The 24,803-nt window shown below is 39.7% G+C and overlaps 1 protein-coding gene across 1 annotated transcript; it reads right to left on the reverse strand.

Annotated features, from left to right (window-relative positions):
• Positions 1-22,193: 22,193 nt before the first annotated feature.
• On the reverse strand, positions 22,194-23,310 carry LOC122806188 (probable G-protein coupled receptor 25). The gene is given in 2 exon segments (XM_044076422.1): positions 22,194-22,979; positions 22,981-23,310. Coding segments are annotated over 2 exon segments (1,116 nt in total).
• Between the last annotated feature and the right edge of the window lie 1,493 nt (positions 23,311-24,803).

The raw sequence follows: 24,803 nt of genomic DNA on the forward strand, positions 1-24,803 counted from the left end.
GCTGTAGTCCTGGTGAGCTCTATCAGCCAATGACCTCAAACAATTCTCTCTCACTGAAATGCCTGATGGCTTTGGCTAAACCAAGATGTCCCTGAATATGTGCTCAGACACACAGCCTCCACAAACACTAGGCCCAAATACAAGCCTGAATATGGAAATGTCTACAAATATCCCCACTACTTAGAACAAACTGCAGAAATGTTTATCACAGCTGAAAAGCAGCAGTGAGCCTTTAAAGGAAAGTTTTAAACAGCTAAAGGAGCCTCTAGAAAAAAGAGTTTAACTGCAACAAGTTATCAGAAACAAACAACCCAACAGATGCTTAATAAAAGTGGACAATTTCCAGTTAATACCTCACACACAGTGAAACTAGCTAGAAAAATACACAGTACACAAAGTGCTATAAATGACAAAGAAATAAAGAACAAAATAAACAAAAAAACAGGATACTTAATGTCATATATTATAGCTCCGAGTTTCCTCAGTGTCCGTCCTTCGATAAGCTCAATGTGAAATGGCAGAACACTCACAACTGAACTTCTTAGGTAACAGAAAGTTGAAACTTGAGACAGCTTTTAAGAAGGAAATCTCAAAAGAACCAATGAGGTGCTTAGTCTAAGCTGTAGTCCAGGTGAGCTCAGTCAGCCAATGACCTCAAACAATTCTCTCTCACTGAAATGCCTGATGGCTTTGGCTAAACCAAGATGTCCCTGAATATGTGCTCAGACACACAGCCTCCACAAACACTAGGCCCATATACAAGCCTGAATATGGAAATGCTTCAAATATCCCCACTACTTAGAACAAACTGCAGAAATGTTTCTCACAGCTGAAAACCAGCAGTGAGGCTTTAAATGAAAGTTTTAAACAGCTAAAGGACCCTCTAGAAAAAAGAGTTTAACTGCAACAAGTTATCAGAAACAAACAACCCAACAGATGCTTAATAAAAGTGGACAATTTCCAGTTAATACCTCACACACAGTGAAACTAGCTAGAAAAATACACAGTACACAAAGTGCTATAAATAACAAAGAAATAAAGAACAAAATAAACAAAAAACAGGATACTTAATGTTATATATTATAGCTCCGAGTTTCCTCAGTGTCCTTCCTTCGATAAGCTCAGAGTGAAATGGCAGAACACTCACAACTGAACTTCTTAGGTAACAGAAAGTTGAAACCTGAGACCGCTTTTAAGAAAGAAATCTCAAAAGAACCAATGAGGTGCTTAGTCTAAGCTGTAGTCCAGGTGACCGCAGTCAGCCAATGACCTCAAACAATTCTCTCTCACTGAAATGCCTGATGGCTTTGGCTAAACCAAGATGTCCCTGAATATGTGCTCAGATACACAGCCTCCACAAACACTAGACCCAAATACAAGCCTGAATATGGAAATGCTACAAACATCCCCACTACTTAGAACAAACTGCAGAAATGTTTCTCACAGCTGAAAAGCAGCAGTGAGCCTTTAAATGAAAGTTTTAAACAGCTAAAGGAGCCTCTAGAAAAAAGAGTTTAACTGCAACAAGTTATCAGAAACACACAACCCAACAGATGCTTAATAAAAGTGGACAATTTCCAGTTAATATGGAAGATGTTACACTTTCCCAGGCCATGGGAAACACATATTTGCAGACCATATGTGTTACTAGTGAGAAATAAGAACATGTGAAGAAAAAAATAATATTTTAGAAAACTTTTCCTTAACCTGACATCAGCCCTGGCACTATAGTCAGAAACTAGTGCTAAAATAGATTGTTATTTATTTATTATTTTATTTTATTTGCATTTGTTTTCCGGGATAGTCCACTGGGCCTAAGAGTGCCCATTTTCTGTGGAGGCTTGGGGAGAAAAGATCTACCTATTACATATACATTGATGAGATAAAGTTACATAACGACTGTTAACAGATTCAATTTACTAGTAAGGAACATTATACAAAATACAAAAATAACAGTGATATGCATCCAGGTACAATATATACATGTTGATATACAATTAGAATTAGGCTTTCTTTTCTTTATATTTCATCCTGTAGCCGTGGATGCATAAAACTGAGAGGGTGAAGAGTTAAATTAAGTGAAGATAGATAGATATTTCAAAGTGTCAAAGTTGTTAGGAGAGGTTTCAAGTTTCATGTAATGCTGGAAGCATTATTTGAGCAAGTACAGAGGCTTAGTTTGGAAAGGTATCCTTGCAGAGACTTCTTGAAAATGGTATGGTTAGAAGTAGTTCTGATTGTGGTGGGTAAGGAATTCCACACTTGGGCTATAGCAATGGAGTAAAGAGCTCAGTCAGCTCTAAGGTTGGGTAATTCTACCTTTAGAAGACATTTATTTTCTGATCTGAGCTATCTAGTGGGATTGTAGGGGACATTAATGAGGCTAGGAATGGGCAATCTTCTGGTTTACTTATGACTTTTTTGTGCAGTGGTGAGTTGTAGGTAAGTTAGGAAGTGAGGTAGTTTGAGCTAATTGAGCTTTTGAAGGGATATATAGTGATGGGAGGTATGTGTAGCATTGTTGGCAAACTTTGCTACTTAATTGTAACAAGATTTGAGTTTGTTTTTTAGAGAGAGTTAAATTTCTGTGAGTAGGCGGGCACCATATAGTAGAGATGGTGAAATAAAGGAGGATGCTAGTTTTTTTTTGGCTGAGTGGTTGAGGTAAGTTATGTGTCTGTAAAGCAGACCTAACTTTTGGTAGGTCTTTCTGATGTTGTTTAGGATATGAAGGTCAACGGAGATATTTTCATTGCTAGTAACGACAAGGAATTTAGTGTGGGGCATTACTTTGATAACAGTGCTGTTCTGAGACTGAATACTAAATTTTGACCTGTTTATGGGGGGTGGATCTTTTATGGGTGAATAGAAGGAGTTTGGTCTTATTAGCATATAGGGCTAGGTGATTGTCGTTCATCCATGTTTCTATGGATGAGAAGGCGATTTGAGTTAATTTTTGGAGTTCACTGGTGGAGTAGGCAGAGCAGATGATGATGGAATGATCTGCATATTGAATAAGTGAGGTTTGGAACAGGGAAGAGTGTAAGTCATTAAAAAATATGCTGAAAAAGAGGGGCCCAAAAATAGAGCCTTGGGGAACTCCTGTTGATATTGGGAGATAAGGTGAGAAGTACTGGTCCCATTTTGTTGCTTGTCTATTTGTAAGGTAGTTAGAGAACCAATCTAAAGTAGGAGGTAAGATTCCTAGGTTAGATAGTTTAGTGAGTAGTAGGTGATGTGAGATTGTATCAATGCCTTTGCTAGATTGAGGAATAAAGAGGACACAGTTTTCCCTGTGTCTCTTGCATGGTTTACAGTGTCCAAGAATGATATAAAGGCAGCGATGGCACTGTGTCCAGGTCTGAAACCATGTTGGGTGGGGGACAAGATTTTATTGTCTAAGAGGTGCTTTAGGATTTAATTGTGGACACATTTTTCTAGAATTTTGGACAGAGGGGAAATGATTTCTGTGGGTCAGAAATTGGTGAAATCTATGTTTTGGTCACCTTTATGTAGTTGAGAATATAAGCTTTTTTCCAGATAGTGGGTACTTGCTGTTCTTGGACAGATCTATTGATGAGTATGCTAACTGGATAAGCTATAGACTTTGCTGACATCTGTAAGTATGTTGGGGATAGGTTTTCAGGTGCATTAGTACATGGTTTGAGTTTAAGGAGTAGTTTCAAGATAGTTGAGGTAGGGAAGGGGGAGAAGGTGAAGTCTGGTGTGGAGTTTATATTTGGTGAGTGTGCTGTGATACTTATTTGAGGGAAATTTCCTGTAAGTTTAGCAATGGAGTCTATAAAATGTGAGTTGAATACTGTTGCAATTTCTGTGGGGGATCTGTCTGGGTCAGAACAGGGATTGTTATTGGATCCTGGGTTAAGTAGGGTTGAGATTATGTTCCAGAATTTCTTAGGGTTTTGTTCATGGCATTTTTGGTTAGATAGATAGAACTTTTTTTGTCTTTTACTACTGCACATTTTGCTTGATTATGAAGTTATTTGAATTGTAGGAGGTATTGGGGGGGAGTCTTTGTTTTTTTGCCAATGCTTCCAACATTTGTCTCTTTTAGACATCAGTTGTTTTGTGGGATGAGTAAGCCAGGTAGCATTGTTGTTTTTAATTATTTTTTGCCGTATGGGGACTAGATTGTTTAGGATATTTAAGAAGGTTGAATTAAAGAATTCAACAGCTTCATCTAGTGGAAGGACTTTGAGAATGCTGTTGTTTACTTGTGCCAGGGTTTCACTTAGAGTTGTTTGGTCAAAATTGGTGATATTTTTAGTTAGTCTGTACTGGTTGGGGCTAGGGTGGATTTACGTATTACGTATGCTGGGAGGTGATCATTTATGGTTTGAGGTAGAGTCCCTGCTGAAGCTACTTTGTCTGTGAGACTAGTATCCAAGTATATGATGGAAACACTAGTTGTTGTTTTGTTGGGTCTAGTTACTTCATTGATAAGCTGGATACAATTGAATAGATTTATATTTATTGAGGGTTGAGTTTTTTGTGACTTCTCTCCAATCTATGTTGACATCTCCAAGGATAATTGTCTCACTGGTAAAGGTTTTTGAAGTCCAAGCAAGGATTTGTTCTAAGACGGGTGTATTATTGCCTGATGGTATATAGATTCCAATGATGCAGAGCTTTTTGCTGGTATCCAGTTGTAGGACATCTACAACAATTTTGGCAGATGCAAATTGTAGGGTGGGTTTGGTATATAGTACTAATGTGAAATGATTTGGGTAAATTAATGCAACACATCCATCATTTTTATGGGGTCTGTCGTATCTTAAGCAGGAGTAGCCAGATGGTAGAAATTCTAAGTTTTTTATACATGTTTTAAGCCAGGTTTCTGTGGTCGCTATTATATCTGGCCTACTTGTGAAATCCAGGCATGAAAGTCTGGAATTTTATTCCTGATACTTTGCAGTTTAATGGTTGCTATGGCGAGAGATTTATTGTCTTGTTGGGTTATGGGATTTAGGGTTGGTCTGGGGTTGGGGTGGATGCCCCCGCACAGGGGAAGTTTTGCTTTATTGAGAGATAGGTTTGTGGTTATTGGTTTTCATTTAAGTATGGGATGTTTTTATAGAGTTGTTAGGCTAAGTTTAGTATTTGCTTTAGTTACTAGTTTAAATCTGTCAGCAGAGTGGTTGTATAATACAGTAAGCCCTGGGTGAATTAGGTAGTAGCTGGGTGTAGGTGGACTTATGGTTGAGGTGATAGGTAAATGTTTTAAATTGTGGTGTGTTTTGTGGATGGAAGTTAGGTGCAGAAAGGTAAGGAAAGCAAGAGAGATTGAGAGGAGCAATGGTGTTGAATGTTGACACATCGTTTGATGAGATAATGGATGAAGTGAGATTGTAAAGTGTAGGAGGAATGCTGATTGGAGGATAGGGAGGATGGAAGGAACCTGTCTAGGAATAAAGGAAATTGGTCCTTGGGTGGGTGGGAATGGGGGTAGGGTAGGTGAGCTCAAGCACAGCGAGGGCAAATGGAGTGGGCAGCACCTGGAGTTAGCAAAGCGGCAGTAGAAATGAGCTTGCAGAATAAAAACTATCAGTATCAGTGTAGACACTAACCTGGTAAGTTAGGAATAGAGGGAAATAGTATAGGATGGCTTTACAATAAAGATCAATTAATGAACGTAGTTGCAATAGCTTTTGAAAGACAAATAATAGTTTCATGAACTAGTCTGTGAAAGTCCAAAGGAAAAGCCTGGTAGTAAGATAGAGGGTCGACGGTCTCTCTTTGTTAGGGAATTATAAGCCCTTAGTCTAAGTACACGTCTGAGGAACAGGGGCACTAACCTACAAGAAATATTGAAGGTAGTGACTGGAGGGAAGTCTGCTCGTCAGAAAGAATGGGTGGGCTACAAAAAGGTCATATGCAGCTGTTGCCCTTGGCTTAGTGAGTGCTAGGACACTATGCAAGTATTGACAAATTAGCTGAATAAAGTACAAAGTAGCTTATAAGTGTAAACGTTTAGGAGCACGTTCACCATTCACTTGTAAAGTAAAGTAGTGTTCTGTCAATGTTGTAATAAAAGCCGTTGCAGCACGATCCACTGGAAGGTTGTCCAGGAGAGCACTTTTTATTTATTTTTTTATTTTTTATTTTTTATTTTATTTTATTTTTATTTAATATTTGTTGACCGGGAATGTCCGACTAGGTTCCACAGAGCCTGTTTTCAGCGGAGGCCCGGGGAGAAATGCTTTCAGTTTTGGTGGGAGGGAGAACCACTGATTGTGTGGTCACTGGTTTATATACATTGTAAAGTAGTGTCCTGTCAATGTTGTAATAAAAGTCATTGCAGCATGATCCACTGGAAGGCTGTTCAGGAGAGCACTTTCAGGTTTTTGGGGGGGACCATAGATTGTGTGATGTCACTGTTTTTTATTCACTTGTAAAGTAAAGAAGTGTCTTGTCAATGTTGTAATAAAAGCCGTTGCAGTATGATCCACTAGAAGGCTGTCCAGGAGAGTACGTTCAGTTTTTTTTTGGGGGGGGGGGCGCCAATTGTGTGAGGTCACTGTTTTTTTCTTAACAAACTGTAGGCTTAAATCTAGTCATAGGGCACAAAGTCACTGAGGGGAACATCCAGCTGCAGAAGGGGATCTTTTAAAATTTGTTTAATGAATGCCAGTGCTTATAACACTACTGACACTTATCTCAATGTCATTCCGAATAGGAATTTAAAACTTTTTAACTAAGCTGAAAATGCAAAGATCTCTCCCAAAAAGTCCCAAGATGCGAGTTAACCAACAATGAATAAAGCAAATCCAAACCTAAATAAGGCAGAAGATAAGCACAATTCAATAAAATCGACCAGTTTAATATCAAAAAATTAAGAGCGCTTCCGCAATGGTCAACATTGCTTCATCAGACTTCAACACTGGTTTAAGGGGAATAGAATCATTCAAACCCTGCCCCCCTGTGAGCCCCTAACCTAAGAATCCACTGGAGCTCCACACATTCTGTTTGGTTCACATAGTCTCCAACCTACGGTTTATATCTTGAACATGAAGTACTTGAAACAAAAATACATGCTGCTCACTTGTTGGCATAGTATGTTTAGCTAGAGCATTATAAGCCAGTTCCATCCTGGTGCAGTATACATGGTTCCTTATACGCTCCTTGAGGCAACAATTCATTTTGCTTACATAAAAATGGAAGCACACCCTACAAAGGGCTACATAAATCACATTCAATGTGTTATAATCTGCACTGGCCCTTAGCTGCCATAAGTGCCCTGTCTCAGGATGTTTAAACAACCTAGACTCATCTATGTATACACAGTATGCAAAATTGCCGCACTTCCCGGTGCCATACAAGACACCCTCCCTGTCCCTTACTGCTCTCGGATAACAAAGTTGTTGCTTGAAATTCTTCCTGTTTTTATGGACAAAGCGAGGTTGCAAGCCTATCAGTTCAGTTGATCTATCGTCCATGAAAAGGATATGCCAATTCTCCTGAATAATGTCTATGAACTGTTCCATAGACAGGGTAGTTTCTGAGATATATACCTATCTCTCCAGCAGGTCCTATTTATATCACAGGCAAGGTTTAAGTCTTTAGAATGGGTAATTCTGGTGCTGTTTGTTTTGTGGATATGCAGGAGGTCTATCAGAGTAGGTTCTGACAATGCCCTGTATGCCAGACACAGATGTCCCCTCAAAAGCCTGTAGGAGACAGAATACAGGGATAGGGCCTTGAGGCGGTCTGCATAGGATATTTTACTTATGCCCTGTATTCTTTTAGTGAGGAACGTCTGTGGACATTCCAGTTGTTGGATATGCCTGGTTAGGTACATACCAAAGGGGGCATTGTAGTCAATGATAGGTCTGATGAATGCTGAATACAGTGGAAGGATGACTTCCTTGGACTTAGATGCCATATCTTTGTTTATAAGTTGTGCAACATAAAATGATTTCCTCACCACTGTAGACACATGATGGTCAAAGGCTAAATTACTATCTATGTGTGTCCCTAAGTCCCTGACTACTGTGTCAACTCTAAGGGTTGTGTTGTCAATATGATAGTTACCAGGGATGGATGACTTCCCAAAGGATACTATTATGCATTTCTTGGCATTTAGTTTTAGTCCATGGCTCTGACACCAGTTGTTTGTCTGTGTCAACCCCTCCTGGAGAACATTTGTGTCAGTGTGAGATTCAATGACAGTTCAAATTTGCAATCATTTGCAAATTTAGTCAGCCAGAAACCACTGACATTCGCCTTGACTTCTGAGAAGTAAATGCCAAAAAGGAGCGGTCCAAGGACTGATCCTTGAGGGACTTTACTTGTGATTGGCCTCTTTTTAGAGGTGGCCTCCCCAGTTCTATCTTCCTGGGTCCTATCTGTAAACCATTTGGCTATCCACCGGGTGACATACAGGTTTGTACCTAACCTCTTTAGTTTATCAACAATGCCTGAATGGGGGTATTGCGTCAAATGCCTTGGCAAGGTCAAGGTAGGCAGTGTGAACGATTTTGCCCTCATGCATTGCTTTGGTGACCTCTTCAAAGAAGTCCACCAGGTTGAGTAGGCATGATCTGCCCTTGATGAAACCAAACTGGGTTGGTCCAGTGTCTGGAGGTTTACTATATCTCTGTTGATCAACTCCATGATAATTCTTTCCATGGCTTTGCATATAAGACTAGTGAGACTTATGGATCTGTAGTTTCCAGGGTCTGTAGATGGCCCACCTTTGTGTAGAGGGATGACTGTTGCCTTTCTCCATTTATGAGGCATGAAGCCTGTTTGGAGGCTACAGTTAAACAGCAATTCCAGTGAGGATCAGATCCAGTATAGTTGCCCCCCTGATTGGTGACTTTCTGGTCCAGGGAGCTTGTGTTTACAAAATCCAGGAATCTTTGTGCATGTACATTTAGTGTTGTATAGGATTCCCAGTTAATAGAGGGGTAATTAAAGTCACCCATGAATATGGTACTGAGTTAGATGGCTAGTGTTTCTAATAAGTTTAAATACATGGTGTGGGTTTCCTGGGTCATGGAGGGGGACCTTAGCTTTCAAGGAAGTGGTATTGGATTTTGCTTATGGTGATTTGAACATGGAGTAGCTCAAGTGCATTGTCCTGTTTGACTAGCCTTGAAGTAATTTTATTTTTGATGTAATTAGAGACACCTCCACCTTTAGTCCCTGCCTGTGAAGTAGCTGGCCTAAATGTGTGGAAGGCATTATAACCTTACGCTGTTGGTGTGCTCTATGTGGCTTTAAACCATGTCTCAGTGACCGCACCAATGTCAGCATTCTCTAGGGTAAAGAGAGCTTCTAGGGAGTGAAGTTTTTTGTTTAGACTTCTAGCATTGAGCAGTAATACTTTGATTTTCTTGGTTTTGATTTGCTATGTTAGAAGTACTTGCAGTTTGGCATTGCCTAAAAAAGGCACTGTGAGGAAGACAATGTTTTAGCTAATATTCAAAAGCCTAGAGGGGAGAGGTGCAGACCATTCCTGACAAAGCATCATGGTCTGTTGACCATCTCCTTCCTTGCTGACAAATATTGCACTTCCTTAGAATGACACCAGAAACTAAGCCAATTATTAAAGTCAATCATCTTTTGTTGGTATTGTGACATTATACTTGGAGAAGGTAAAATGCTACTTAATGCTAGGCTCATACCAGCCCGAGGCACATATTCCGAGAGCTCTATGATGTATCCCTTTATATAGTCTAGGGAGGTATGTCTCAGGTCATTTACTCCCACATGGACTATGACTGAATCATATTGGTAATTGTGGCTCAATGACCTGAGTGCCTGCATAATGTGGCAGATCCTAGCCCCTGATAAGCAACTGACCATGACTTTATCCTTACTCCGCCTGGGGAGAGGGACATCAGTGTGTCTCACAATGGAGTCTCCAATGACTAGAATGTTGGATTGTATGGTGGCTTGCCTAATGAGCTTAGAGGTAGAGGCTCCATGAGATGAAAGAGTGCATTTGGGGCTGCTGAGGATATTTGTTATGTGTACTTCATCTAGGAGGATTTTGTGGTTTAGGGAGGTTACATTTAATTGCCTCAGCATATGTGGGTTGATATGTCTGCTTTGAATTGTGCATGATGGATGCAGCATGTGTACTACTGACAACCTTATTGACATTAGGAGTAGGTTTATGTGAGAGCTTTGCCTCCAGTGACATTGTGTAAATACATCTCTCACATACCATATCAGTTTGTTTGAGAATTAACTGGTTGTCAGTACGTATGAGGCAATTTCTACATTGCCTCAGGATCTCCATATCCACCAAGTCAGTAACGGAGATGATAGGAAAGTTCATATCCATGGTCACAGACCCCTTTTTATTGATTAGACAGTTGGAATGAGAATAGCAGTCACTGTCAGGAGTATCCAATTTGCAACTATGGGGACAGTGCTTGTTACTGCAAACTAGTTGTCCTATGCGCAACTAGGTATTGGAGAAATTTCATTTGTGCTTTTACAGGAAAAATGTCACTCAAGGTGTCTGAGTCTGTACAGACCACTGCCAAACACTTGAGAGGAAGCTAATACATAGACCCTGAAAATTTAAGGATGAAGTATTTAGGCAGATATTCTGAAGTTAGAAACAAATCAAGCAATACTTACTGACAACAAAGAATTAGCTTGTCAAGAATGATGAAAAGAGGGGAGTCACAAGAATGGCTACTGCCTGGCTACTACTAATGCTGGTTTTACTGCAGCTTTACTCTGTTTGGATACAGTGGTATTTTGCTTCTTCTCTCACCAGAAGCAAAATGTTAGCACCAATCCCAAGATGAGAAGCAGGCCTCAGCCTCTTTGGTGATCCAGAGTTTTGTCCCAGATGATGTAAGGGTCTGTAGGCTTGTAGCCTTTTCCTGGTAGATGCCTTGAATCTGGTCTAGCAACTAGACCAATCAGGAATGTTTAACACAGACACTCACTCTCCAACCAAATACAGTCAGCAATCAATGCACTGTGCTCCTTCTCTCACCAGGACCAGAATATAAGCACAGATTCCAAGCTGTCACCCATAAAACATTTATTGGGCTTTCTGGTGATCAGCTGTCTCCAGGAAATAATGTCCCTGTAGTCCTTCTCTCACCAGGAGAAAACAGAAGTACTAATCCCAAGATGACTACTGAGAGGCAGAATGTGGGATCTCCAATAATTGGTGGCCTTGCAAAAGATGTTTAAAGGTAAGATGAAAAAAATGGTTTATCCTAAACACTGTAGTGTGCATTAAGCAGTTAGATATGAAAATGGGTACTATGGAAGCAGTCTGTAGAAAACAACAACTTAAGCTTTAGGATTTCTTCCATTAATGGGACAAGTTTATGACTTCCACGGTAGCGGTGCTGCGGTAGCGTTGTCACCTCACAGCAAGACGTTGTCACATTCGATTCTCAGCTAGAGCATCTTCTGTGTGGAGGCATGCGTGAATGGGTGTGCCTTCGTTGAAGGTTGTGCGTCAGGGCTGGTGACTCGGCACGTAAAAATCCACTACCAAATATTAGTGGACCGGAGTTCCGCTGTGGCGACCCCTAACCGGGATAAGCCGAAAGAAACAACAACAACAATGGGACAAGTTTAATAACTGTACAGACTGTAAAATGGTATCCTATCAGTTGTGAGATGACCAAGTATGCCATTAAATGTACTTGGCTGGAATGCAAATTCATTTAATGAGACTACTGTGTCTGGGATTTGTCTCTTTCTCCAAAGTTCATTAAGTCCAAGGTGCAGGGATTATCCCCCTCCCCATGGAAGATGTAGGGAACTGTCCTCCAGGAAGAAAGCTAATCTATAAAAACAAGTTGATTGCTTTAGGCTGACTCACCTTTCAAGCAGTTAGCATGGGAGGAACTGAGATGGATCCCTATAAAATACCTTGATGCTCTGCTAGACAAGCCATTAAAATCTGACATTGATGTTATTGACACTATTCAAAATCATATGTCATGCCTGGCAGCATCTATAGAATAAAGCCTTTCCTAAACCTTAAATCCCCACAGAAAGTCACTGCTGCATACATTAACCCTTAGTTGTTTTCGCTCAGCATGTTGTACCAATGGCAGTAAAGGCCCAGTCAACAACAAAGATCCTTAAAATAGACTATACAGGTTCAGTAGTATCATTTCAAACAGAGCATGTTTTTGTACCTGGCTATCACAAACAGGATAACTTAATCTCTGGAACAGGACACAAATATAATACTTTAATTTTACCTATAAACATTTTCTTCAAATAGTCATTCATCCCTCTCTAAGGAATTAAATTAGCATAATCCATGTATGGGTCTCAGACTGCTTACAATTTACTTAGAATACAGAACTCCACTCAGAATAACTATACTAAAGGCCTTTATGATCATTAAATGATAGGGGTATGAAACTGTTTTCCCAATAAAATATTAGATGCAGTTAACAAACATGCATAAATACAATTATTACTTAACCCAATGAACAACATAGTGTGGTATAAGAACAGGTCAGTTTGCACTCAGCACATTATATATTCTTAAACCAGTCTTTTCACCACCTCCTTATAATAACTATTACAATCACACTCATGTTTAATTACCTTTTCATGAAGTGCACTTCTGAGACTCAGATGAGAACTTATTCACTTCCCACTGATTGTAGCTAATTATCACCTGTCCACTTTTTTTCTACTGGCCTTTTTTTCTCTCCTGTGATATAAAATATCCATTCTCCTAGCCCCTGTTATTTTTGCCCATTACTGTAGTTGCACAGTATGGTGTTCCTTTTTAAATCGGAAAACACTTCTGTAATTAATGTCTACTTATGGGCATTTCCTTCTCATGCCAAATACTCCATCCTTTTTTCCTTCTCTTACCTACATTTTCTCTTACCTCTTCTTCATTCTTTTATACAAATTATTAATGTTATACCTTTCTCTCCTCTATTACTTATGCATCCTTTAATAGTCCTCTTTCCTTCCTTCACATCTCCTTATCCTCTGTGTATTGCCAATATTTACTTACATAAACTACCCTTCCCCTTATTTTTAGATTCAAATCAGGAACAGAGATCCCATGAAACTGAAACCTCCTAAATGAAAATATACTTTTGAAAGTCACTATAAATGAAACACTGCCAAATGGCAGGAACCCCCCCCCCCCCCAAAAAAAAAAAAATCAAAACAAAACAGAAGAAACCATTGTCATTACAACAGCAATGACAATAAACAATTCTGCTGGCATCTTTTGCATATAGTTATAAATTGTTCACAAAATAACCTTATGTGAGTATGGGCTTAAACAAGTTAAGTGCTTTGACTGTTTATATATCTATGGTTATTATTCATGAAAAGTTTCAGAAGATTGGATTATACGAAAGCTACTTATTTTGTTTTATTATAAGCAGGTAAGAGGGATGCACTATAAAGCCCCATTTTCAACCACAACATAAGATACAGTAAATCAAAAGTGAGACAAAACATTTACATCTTCAGCAAAATAAAGACCTCAATAACTATTTCATTTTTGCATTCACTTATCCACAGTTGTTGTTTGTCTTTCGGCTTTTCCCTGTTAGGGGTCGCCACAGTAGAACTCTGGTATACTAATGATTGGCAGTAGGTTTTTACAGTGCTGAGTTGCCAGCTCGACACCCGACCTTCAATGAAGGCACACCCATACACGCATGTCTTTCGGAACACCACTCAACCGTGGGGAGGACGTGCAGACTCCACACAGAAGGCACTCCCCACACTCCAGCTGAGAATCGAACAGGAGAACCTCTTGCTGTGAGGCAACAATGCTACCACTGCACCACCACGGATATTCACTTACCCACGGTACCATTGTTAAAACAGATAAGTTAAGTAATTAAATGCTAAGCATTTCAAAGATTTCATTCTGAGTAACAAGCTAATGTCGATGATTTCAGATGTAGTTGGGAGTACTGTGCATTTATTGCTAAGATTATGAGTCACTGATATTTAACCTGTTACAGAGTGCTAATTAGCATGAGTGGAAGCAATGCACAAGTCGTGGGAAATTCTAAGACAGCGCAGATGCACAAGGGGAAAATAGTGCTGTATGCAGTGCATACTATACTAATGACTGTAGAATGACATGGAAATAAGGAATCCATGCAGTACTACATCTGTGTATGTTAGGAATATGGTGTAAGAAAATGCTGACATCTAAAACGGAGATTGATTCAGAAATGCATAAAATGGGCATGCTCTGCTTTTGCGACACATACACATTTTTTTTCAGCAAAAGTCATTGTCTACATGAGGAAAGCAATGCCTGGGTTAGCAATAACAATAACATAGCATATATTATCAACTGTTATTGCCAGTGACTGCAATGTTGCTGCTATCTGTGCCAATGGAGGAGGTAGAGACAGCACTTTACATACAACCAGGTCACAGATCTGCAGATCATGAACCATTTCCATGTACAGACTTTAAGGGATGTTATAGAATTGTGTGACTGACAAGTGGAATTTGTGGTATGCCTTTTCCTGTTGATGCAAATGTATGTGTAGCTTTAACTGTCTTAGTTATAAGACCTTGCAGAGACCTACTTGGGATGAGATAAGGATGTTGCAAACCTGACTGTCATGAATCTGAACTCAGTTCTTCAAGATTATTGTACAGCATGTGAAAGAACATATCTGGTTCCTCAGAACTGCAGGGAAAAGAACCAGTACTGCTTGGGTTTTATACATAATTTCTCTGATGTCCTGAGAGCCATAGGCTGCACACTCATTGCTAACAAGGTTTCCTCACTGTCCACAGGACTGCCGTATATCAACAGGAACACCATCTATCACCTAAACTTGAAGATGGTCTGGTATACTCAGAAATATTATTTGTAATGTGTTCATGTACCATCTAGGCATTTTCCGTGATTCATACATCTGGCACATTTCTGACATGTGAAACAGTGTGTATACGAGCACTCAAAAAAATAAAGAAAAACAACAAAGTCCTTGTAGTGTTGTAAGCTGTAGTTAAAATAATACCATGGTAATGGTTCTGAAGAAGTCCTAGTTGTAAGGATGAAAGTGCTTGACTGTTATTTTGTTATGTTTATAGTATTAAAGTTTTTGCTTTATTTGGTCATGACCTGGCATTATTTTGACTACAACTTACGAGGACTTTGTTGCTTTACATTTCTGATGTATGCTAAAGGTTCCTGTAAGGGGAATTCCCAGGTCTATATTAAATCAGTGAACACTTAAAATAGTGAACAGTGATTTGTCGACTCTTTAAAATCGAAAGCTTGAAATCCCGAAGACACGGAACAGCAATTTTTTTTCCCCAGGGAAAAAAAATTGCTGGGCCGTTTTCGGGACTTTGTCATTTCTTCCACTGTGGTGTGATCTTGGAGTTGGCATATTTAAGTAGGGGAGGTGTGGGTGGCACAGCCCCCCCACATCTGGGAGTGTGGTGGGCAAAGCCCCCAACTTTATTTAGTGTTTTGAACTTTTTTTTTTGTGTTGTGGAACAGCAAATTTTTTTCCCTGGGAAAAAAAGTCACTGTTCCATGTCTTCGGGATTTCAAGGTTTCGCATTTAAAGGGTCGCTATATCAGTGTTCGATATTTTAAGTGTTCACTGATTTAATATAGACCCGAATTCCCACAGGGTCATCTGGCTAGTAAATTTACATGCATGTTAGACAGACACGTCTATACACACAAAAGTGTCACCCAACATGGAAGCAGGCCACATACACTATGTTAGGTGCTGCAGGTGATGGAAACGTGCCCTAGGACACTGGTTAATGAACCCCCCCCCCTCTTCACCCTCCAAACCATGCAGAAAATGACTTATAATGCAGCACTTATGGAAACAAATGACACAGTAGTGAATGTGTGTCTGGCTTACTGAAGGGAAGCTTATGTTGCTAAGACAGGCCAAGAGGGGCATTGTAAAACAGTCCAGAGATCTGCAGCAAAACTTCTGCTGTTTGTGTCTTGTTGCATAGCATGGCATTGTTCAAACACATGCTCAAACTATAGGTTATGTAAAAGGATGTATAAAGTCTAGGAAGTCAGAAATTATATTGTTTGTCAGTTACATTGGATATGAACTTGAGCATAGAATAACAATATGGAAACCTTATAAGAAAACAAGCATGAATAAACTGGAAAGAGTACAGCGGAAATAAATCAAGAACATCCATGGATGTAAAATTTGTTATTATGAAATATTAAAATATCTGAACTTGTACAGTGTCTCATATAGATATTTAAGAGAAGACCTTATTCAGGTATGTAGGGCATTTAGAGATAACTACCTCTGGGAATGCTTGGGGTTATCACAAATTAATAGAAAATCGTCAGACAACCTATGTAGAAGATTCTCTAGGAATGAGAAGTGTACTAATTGGTTCACTGAGAGAGTAGCTGATTCGTGGAATAGAATACCAAATTCCAATAAAGCAAGCACTAGTTTAGACATTTTAAGAACAGCCTGGACGCATTATGGGAGCAACTGGTTTGCTATTTTAGTAGGCTAGAAGGGCATTATTCCCTGTCATGTGTTTATGTATGTATGTATGTATGCATATATGTGCAGCACCAGCAGCAGATTAACATGGTGGCAGGACCTTCCGTACTAGTTGTACCAGCAGCAGAAGGGTAGGTTGTTGAGTCAAGGTAGGAACATGCAACAGTAGTACCACAGCCAAGGCAGCAGTAGAAACAATACATGATAATTTATATTTTCGAGTCCCCCCCCAAAAAAAAAATAGTCACTAGCCTAGTGGGACTGACCTGGTCAATAAAGGAAAAGTAAAACAATAATAAATAAAATTTAAAAAATACTGGCAAGGAGGCAGCATCTGGTACACAACTGTGGGTGGGATACTGCCAACATAGAAGAAACATAAAATTATGCATGCATTATCACACTCAGCCTATGCAGAGCAATGCATGGAATGGCCATGCTGTGCATCAGACAATACCGTACAGTGCAGGTTAGGGAGTGAACATGGCACAGTCATAATCACTTTCAGAGGTGGGAGGGGCATAGTGTCAGGAGACTGTAATATTGCAAGATGGGGTACAGTTATGGGAGTTGAACACTATAGCGACATATATAGGGAGACTGTGGAAGTCAAGGATCACCCCCTCTAAAGATGTGGTCAAGCTGCCTTGATGTAACCACTAGTGAAGTCCATCGTGTGGGCTTGCAGGGTCATGGCTTGATGTGGTTCGTGACAGGGAAGTACAGTGTTCACCTTGATGAGGCATCCTGATGGGTCATCTTTGTATTGATGCTAATGAATATCATTGCTCATGAACTGGTGTTCATCTACATTGGGGTGGCAAGCTCTGCATCCATGGGTGACAGAGAAGGGTTAGAACTATGAGAACCTGCATGTGCAGCCTGAAGAGGTGCCCCATGTGTTGAGTTGGCAGTACAACGTTGTAGACGGGTGACAGTAATGCTGCATGAACAATGGTCTATGTCATCTGACCTTGGATGGTCTAGACAATCTCCCTGCATCCTGACCCTCCCATGGCCACAGAAGCCATGGTTTGTGGAGACAGACCAGATGGCGGTTGCAGCATTATGTGCACCCAGTCCTTATACTCCCTGTCATTATGCTCTTGATTTACAGAGTTCCATAATCCATGGAGCACACTAACCATTTCTACGATGCTGTGAGTAGATAGTGGTTCCCTTTCTGGAGATGACCTGGAGGGGTCACCAGTGCTCAGGAGGATATGAAGGGTCATCTTTCTGAAAGTTGTCCAGAGTGGTCTGCTGTGGTCTTGTGGTGTCAGCTGCAGATGTTGATTGGCCACTAAATAGAAGCAGCAACTAGATGTCTACCTTGGCAATGACAAGTGCCATCTGGTATGACTTCTGGAGATAAAAAAAACAGCAGCTGCCAGCCATGGATCCACATGTGGGTGCAACTGGCCTATAACTTTAGCCACCTGTGTGAGGGATGTCTGACTTTGTTGTATTCTAGACTGACTTGGCATCCAGCTGTGACAAGACCCTGTGCTATCCCTCTCCAGGTGTTTCCCTGCTGTATGTGTTATTCCTATTCCTCATCCATTGTTGAATCTTCCCCTTCACTACTTGTTCACCTTCTGTGTGTATGTGCCCAGCCACTGTCCTCCCAACCTTTTGTGTTTCTACTGCTTGTATGAATCTGTGTTTTATATTTGTTTGTCTGGCCATACTACGGGCCTATTTTTTTGTATCTCTCATTACCTTCCCCACCTACCCCTATTTTCTATGTATTACAAACGGGGCTCTTTCCCTGGAAAAAAATGCCCCCTCTCCCAACCTTTCATATCTAATTGTTAATCTTGTGTGTTTCCTACTGCTTGCTTTTCACCGCACACCTATTCCATTCCTTCAGTTTTATATGATGGACAGGGTTGAGTGTGCATACCCGAAGTGCATACCTCTCAACCTGGAAACATCAAAAATCTGGACAAGGCCCATGAAAAATAGGTACAGATCTGTATGCTGATTAACATAAAATTTTCATACATAATTACATAACCCCACCACTCCAATGGAATTGTGGGATATCAACTTTCAAACGCAAACTGAAGAACAGACAACCAAAATATGGCAACAGAGTCCCCCCTGCAGCCATTCCAATATCCCATTAACTGGCTATTTCACCCCATTTACCATAAACACTAATGTGTGCATACTGCTTTACTTCTACCATGATTATTTGGATTTTATTTTTACATTTTATAGCACAATGCACAAACACTAATACACAAATAGAGATTTAACAGAGTATTTTTAAATTGGACAAGTACAAATACAATCAAAAATAAATCTCACTCACTACATCCTATTAGAATTACCAGTTATCAGGATTTTCCATTCTGTTTCAATCTCAAAGATCTAGCCACAGATACTCTCACTATGGAAGAGCCATTTGCTTTTAAACATTCCCTGTAATACATTTCATTCAGAAAGCACTGCTGAAAGCAAAAGGTGAGAAGGGAAATATCATTTCAAGTGCTTCATTTTGGCATTTTGGCCAATACAAACTTGGTTTTCTCTGTTGCAAAAAATGTCTCACAAGCAAATATATCCTTTATTATTCTGTCAGGATTTATTGATAGATCACCTAGGGAATAAACAGAACTCACTACCCCAATCACACAACACACGACCACAACAGACTTCAAGTAACTTACTTCATTGCAGGATTGTACAGAAGATGGCACTCCCTTACATTGGGGAAGGTGTGCAGGGGTACAACTGTAGCCACTGGCAATGCACTGCAGTGTAAAAACTCAGAATGTGGGAGGTCATGGCTCAAAGGCATACCTCTCAACTGTACACATTTCTGCAGCTCTCATAAAATTGCAATTTTATGGCAAATCATGGAGGGTCAAAGTCAGAAAACAATAGCAGACATTTGAGATTCAGACTTCATACCCTTCAGAAAATTTTTGATAACACAAAACCTGCTATTCTATCAACTTTCTAAGTTTGTAAGAGCAATAAAGCATCCATATTTGGGACCCTTGTCCAGATTTATTGCTCTTAGAGGGTGAGACGTATGTTCAAAGGGGACAGTGGAGGCTGCCAGACATAACAAAAAGACCTGTATCACAACTGAACAACGACAAGGCAGAAAATTAACCATGACAATGGAAACCTATTAGAAATTTCATTCCCATGAAAAAACAAGACCCGTAGTACTGATGATGCAATCTAGCCATCATCAAGCTATTTTATTAAAAAGTTTTAAAACTTCTATGTTACTTTTCATAGTGAAGGCAGGAAGTTTACAAGGGAAAACGTGGCTCTTAATCCCCTGCACCATTCTTCCATAGTGATAGTTAAGCATAAAGGAGAAATCATTATATAGTAACTTTCAGGTGAATGCAGTTATCAAGTCTGCTTAATTTTACATTTGTAATACCTGGGATTGTGATTGATGTGGGTCAGCTTTCTTGCCCAGTTGTGTGGCAGACAGTATAAATGGTTATAGAGTATTACACTACAAAATAAAGAACTAAAAATACTTTCATTAGCACTAGGGACTACCCTTACTAACGGACTAGGGAAAAAGGCTAGCATATCACAAAGTCGAGCCAGATCCAGATCACCAGCTGGTATTTTGTGTTATACAAAACAGAAACCATTAAAAATGACAGAAGCGGCTGTTTAAAGTCCACAGGTAATAGTCAGCAACACAACCAACTACATCCTGGGAATACAAGTCTTTCCACACACTTGCTTTCATTTTGCTATCAAAATAATCAGAAAGGCATTAATAAAGTGTAGTCCCCAAGTAAAGAAAAAACACAACATTCACTAATGAAGCAGATTAAAAAACATGTGGCTATCCTTAAAGCAAAAGCTGATCGACTGAAGCCAAGGGGCATTGCCCATGCAGTAGTAAATATTGCTACTCCCTTCGTTCCATGCGGTATGCTGGCCTGGCACTCCGATCACATGCAGCTGGCAAACAAAATGGAATTATATGGGAATCATCCCATGAGGGAAAAAAAAACAATCCCAACTAAATCGGTATTCCCCTCCTAAATAATGATGCCACAAATGGTTTGTAAAAGGGCAAACAGAATGGCACAGCATTGACATTAAATATGCAACATATAGAATACTAGATGATTTTTTTCGTTATAATAACGTGCTTAGAAAAAAAAAACAGAAAATGTAAACATGGTCTTTAACACTCTGCAAGAAGTTAAAATAAGGCTTGAACACCATTTTGTAGTTTGAAAGTGTTTATTGCTAAAAGTGGCAATATAATAGACTGTGAACCGCATACCCAGTCCAACCAATATGATGAGTTAATACCGCAACAACCTCCCCTAAAGTCTAGCAATATAACCATTACACAATACTACTCCATAATGTACATTATACATAACCCATAACACTTAAAATGTTTCAGTTGTATATATATATATATATATATATCTACATATATATGGGTCTACGTCATATGGCCGACAGTTCATATGGTCGACATTCATATGGGCGACATTCATATGGTCGACAGTTCATATGGTCGAAACTCATTTGGTCGATGGCTCGTTTAGTCGACAACCAGTACTGAAGGCACTTAACAGGGATTTGCCCCCCTCCCCAAAGTTGTGCGACCCTGGAGTTGATATATATATATAGATGGGAGGTGTGGAGGGCACAGGCCACCACATTGGGAGGTGTGGGGTGAAGCCCCCCACTAATATTCATTTAAAAGTCCTTTAAACCATGAAATTACAACAAAAACTCAACATTTTTAACAGATATAGGTGGGGGGCTTCACCCCCCCACACGCCCCTAACTATATATATCAACTTCAGGATCGCACAATTTTGGGGAGGGGGGGGCAAATCCCTGTTAAGTGCCTTCAGTACTGGTTGTCAACCAAATGAGCCATTGACCAAATGAGTTTCGATCATATGAACTGTCGACCATATGAGTTTAGACCATATGAACTGTCGACCATATGAAGTAGACCCATATATATATATACATATATATATATATATATATATATATATATATATATATATATATATATATATATATATATATACAGTAATTGTTACACACCATCCACACCAAGCAGATGTCAAGATATTTGGGATATGAAGTATCCTGCTCTGCACGTCTTATTAACAATGGAAAAAATAAAGTTCTGATTAAAAATGCTGAAAATAAAAAGAGGTTCTTCTTTGTAGTTGTAAACAGGAAGAAGCATTACACTTTCACAATGAACTTTTGGTAAGGCAGAAATGTCAAAGCAAACTTGTGCACAGCATTCACCGAGTCAGTGAGTTGTCTTGTTCTGATTTTTGTACCTGTAAAAGAATCTATTAGGATAGCAGCACTTTTCCATGGGGTACTTAATGGACAAATTTATGTTTTTGTTTTTCGTTGTGGAGGGGTGATACACGAGGCATAAAGAAACTGAATGGTAATGCTAACTATTCCATAACATGTGTGTCGTTAGTCCATACTAAATAAAGGATAGCAAAGTGGGTTTCACAATACGATAGTTTTCCACAGTCAGTGTGCATTCACTACCCTTTTGTGTGTGGAGGAAGCTCCGAGCATGGGGGTGTTATGGCATCGCAGCAAAGTGCAGATAGTGTTTGAAACCGTTGGGGAAAAACTACAAAAGATTCACAAAGCACACTTCATGTCTTATTGCAATAGTTACATTGTTACATATGAAGCAAAATGTCAGCAGTATAAGGTCGACAAGGCTGTGATTCTGGATCTAAAGGGTATCATGCTATCTGTACCCGAGGAGTTAGAGGAGCAGCCACTGCTGACCCGGTTTTGCTTGTGGCAGTTTCTAAAGGCATGGAGAAGTAACTGAACTGCCTGAAGTCTGAAGTGACAATCCAGGGACATGTAAATGATGGGGTTCATGCAGCTGTTAAAGAAAGCAAAGCAGGCTGTGCAGGTGAGCCCCCATTTCACAGTTTCAATGCCCTGGCATGACAGGGTTGTCATCTCCATTAGCCAGATGACCTTGAAAACATTGAAGGGTAACCAGGAGCAAATAAAAGCGGTCACAATGATAAAAACAATCTTGAGAGAATTATTGTGTTTTATTTCAACCTTTGCCATTTCAAAGCAAGTGTAAAGCCTCATGTAAATTGAACCGTAACAAAACAGAATGATGGTTAAGGGTACAACAAACATCAGCAAAAGGGAACTCAGACTGAAGGCATTAAAGAATGCAGAATGGGTTTCTTCCAAGCACAATTTCCTTGTAGACTCTCCATCACTGCAAAAATACCTGTAGATTAAGGAAGGTAGACCCATGATGAGAGAAACAAGCCAGATGGTGACACAAGCTATCAGTATGCATCTCCGGTTCCTGACAAACCTAGTGTCCAAGAGCCTGACCACAGCCAGATAGCGGTCCACATTCATGCAAGTAAGGAAGGCAATGCTAGAGAACTTGTTCACTGCTATAATGTAACTGCTGAGTTTGCATAGGCTGTCTCCAAAATGCCAAATGATTATCAGTGGCCGCAAAAACAGACCACAAAGGCAAGGTGAAAACAAAGATGAGGTCTGCTAAGGCCAGGTTGATGACAAAAGTGTCCACCAGCCTCCGTGTGCTCTTTCTGAAGCTCATTACAATGATCACAAATATGTTGCCAAGGCAGCCTACGATGAATGTGACAGTATAAAGAATGGGGATAAATATTTCTAAATAAGAGTGTTCCTTGGAATAAGAAGGATCATTAGTAGCTGGATCAGGATAAGTCTCGGTATAGCTGGGAGAATACTTGTAATAATAATATTCAATAGGGTAATTTGTGGTTGCTGCAGTGATCCCCATTTTGGTTGGTAAACTTGACAGCAAGACATCAAATCCTCAAATTATGTTCATGCTGTGATGATTGGGGAGAGATGGGTGAAGGCTGCCAGCCTAGTCAAATAGAATTTGATACATAATTCTATCAACTGTATAAATAAATGTAAAATACAGGCTTGTGTTCTTAAATGTAAGAAAGCACTGTAAAATGTGAACTTCAAGATTGTTGCAACATTGCCATCTGTTGTAAGGAAAACCAAGCCAAGGACTTCAAATGTGTCTTTTTAAGTTGAAAAGATCTTATGAATCTCTTTAATGTTTTACAAGTCGGCTCCAGTGCGGCTGGATGAAGGTTTCATGCCCATTGTTTTAAGGCTAAAGTTTATTACCAAAATTTAGATGTGGAAGGTGGTTTATTGCTCTAGTTTCTGTTAGAATATACATGTGAAATGTCTTCTATTGTTGTAAGTTTCTGTGCAGGTGTTAGACTGCTAAATAATGCAGTTTGTTTGCCTGGGAAAACCTAAGTGTCAAAAATTATGTAATTTGGGGAGGGATCCAGCAAACATGTTTGTTAGTAATGTTTAAAATACTATTTCTCACAAGAGACTGGAAGCATTTTGACTTTGGACATCCAACTTCTCAGCACTCTGCCTTGTGCTCACATGTAAGTTTTTGCACAGTGATTTCATGTAAGAATAGTTAAAGCTAGTAAAGATTAATTAGGTATTTTTCTTTGAAATCAGACCTGTCCTACTGTATTATATTAAGTTTCTGTGTGATCTCTGAATTCTTAGATATCTCTGTGGTGTAGTAGTTTTGTATTGTGTTTTAATTATTTATTATTAAATATTTTTAAAACCTTCTACCTGTGGCTGATTTGTGTAGATATAAGCTCTAGAGTTCATTGCATATTTATAGAGGTTATTGTAATAGGCCACTCTAAAGTAAGCCTTGACTGTTAGTCATACTACCATTGGATAATAATATTGCACAGTAATAATTGGACACCCTTTTAAGGGTCTTTTAGTAGCTGATATTATTAACTGGGTGGTGGCAGTAATTACTACCGTATAGTCTGGGTAAAGGGGCACAGTTGGAGAATCTGTGTCAGCCTTTCCCAGGAATTTCTGTGAAGTTGTACAAATACTTATCTCAAAGTATATGTGTGTTGTGTCAGCTACTTGGCAGGGACACAAAGCACTGGTGGGACAGAGAGGGTACTGGAGGTTTTAGCTTGCCCAGTTAGGCTAAGATCTGGACCCTATAGCTGTGCCAGTGGGGAGTCTTATTGAGGACCTGGTGAGCAAGGGAGCAACCAGCCCCAGACTGACTGTGATCCCTGTGTGCACTTAAGGGAAATTGTACTTTACTGTGTGTATTAGTTATCCTTTCCTCTCCTCTTCTAGGAAACAACCTCTCTGGTGTTAGTGGTGAGGATTGAGGCTCCTTGATTGCTGGGCCAGGGCATGGTCATCACAAGTGTTTGGCAGTGGTGGGATCTACTTCACATACTA

Source organism: Protopterus annectens, chromosome 7.part0 (assembly GCF_019279795.1).
Source record: "Protopterus annectens isolate FY-2018-M chromosome 7.part0, PAN1.0, whole genome shotgun sequence".
Lineage (NCBI taxonomy): Eukaryota > Metazoa > Chordata > Ceratodontiformes > Protopteridae > Protopterus > Protopterus annectens.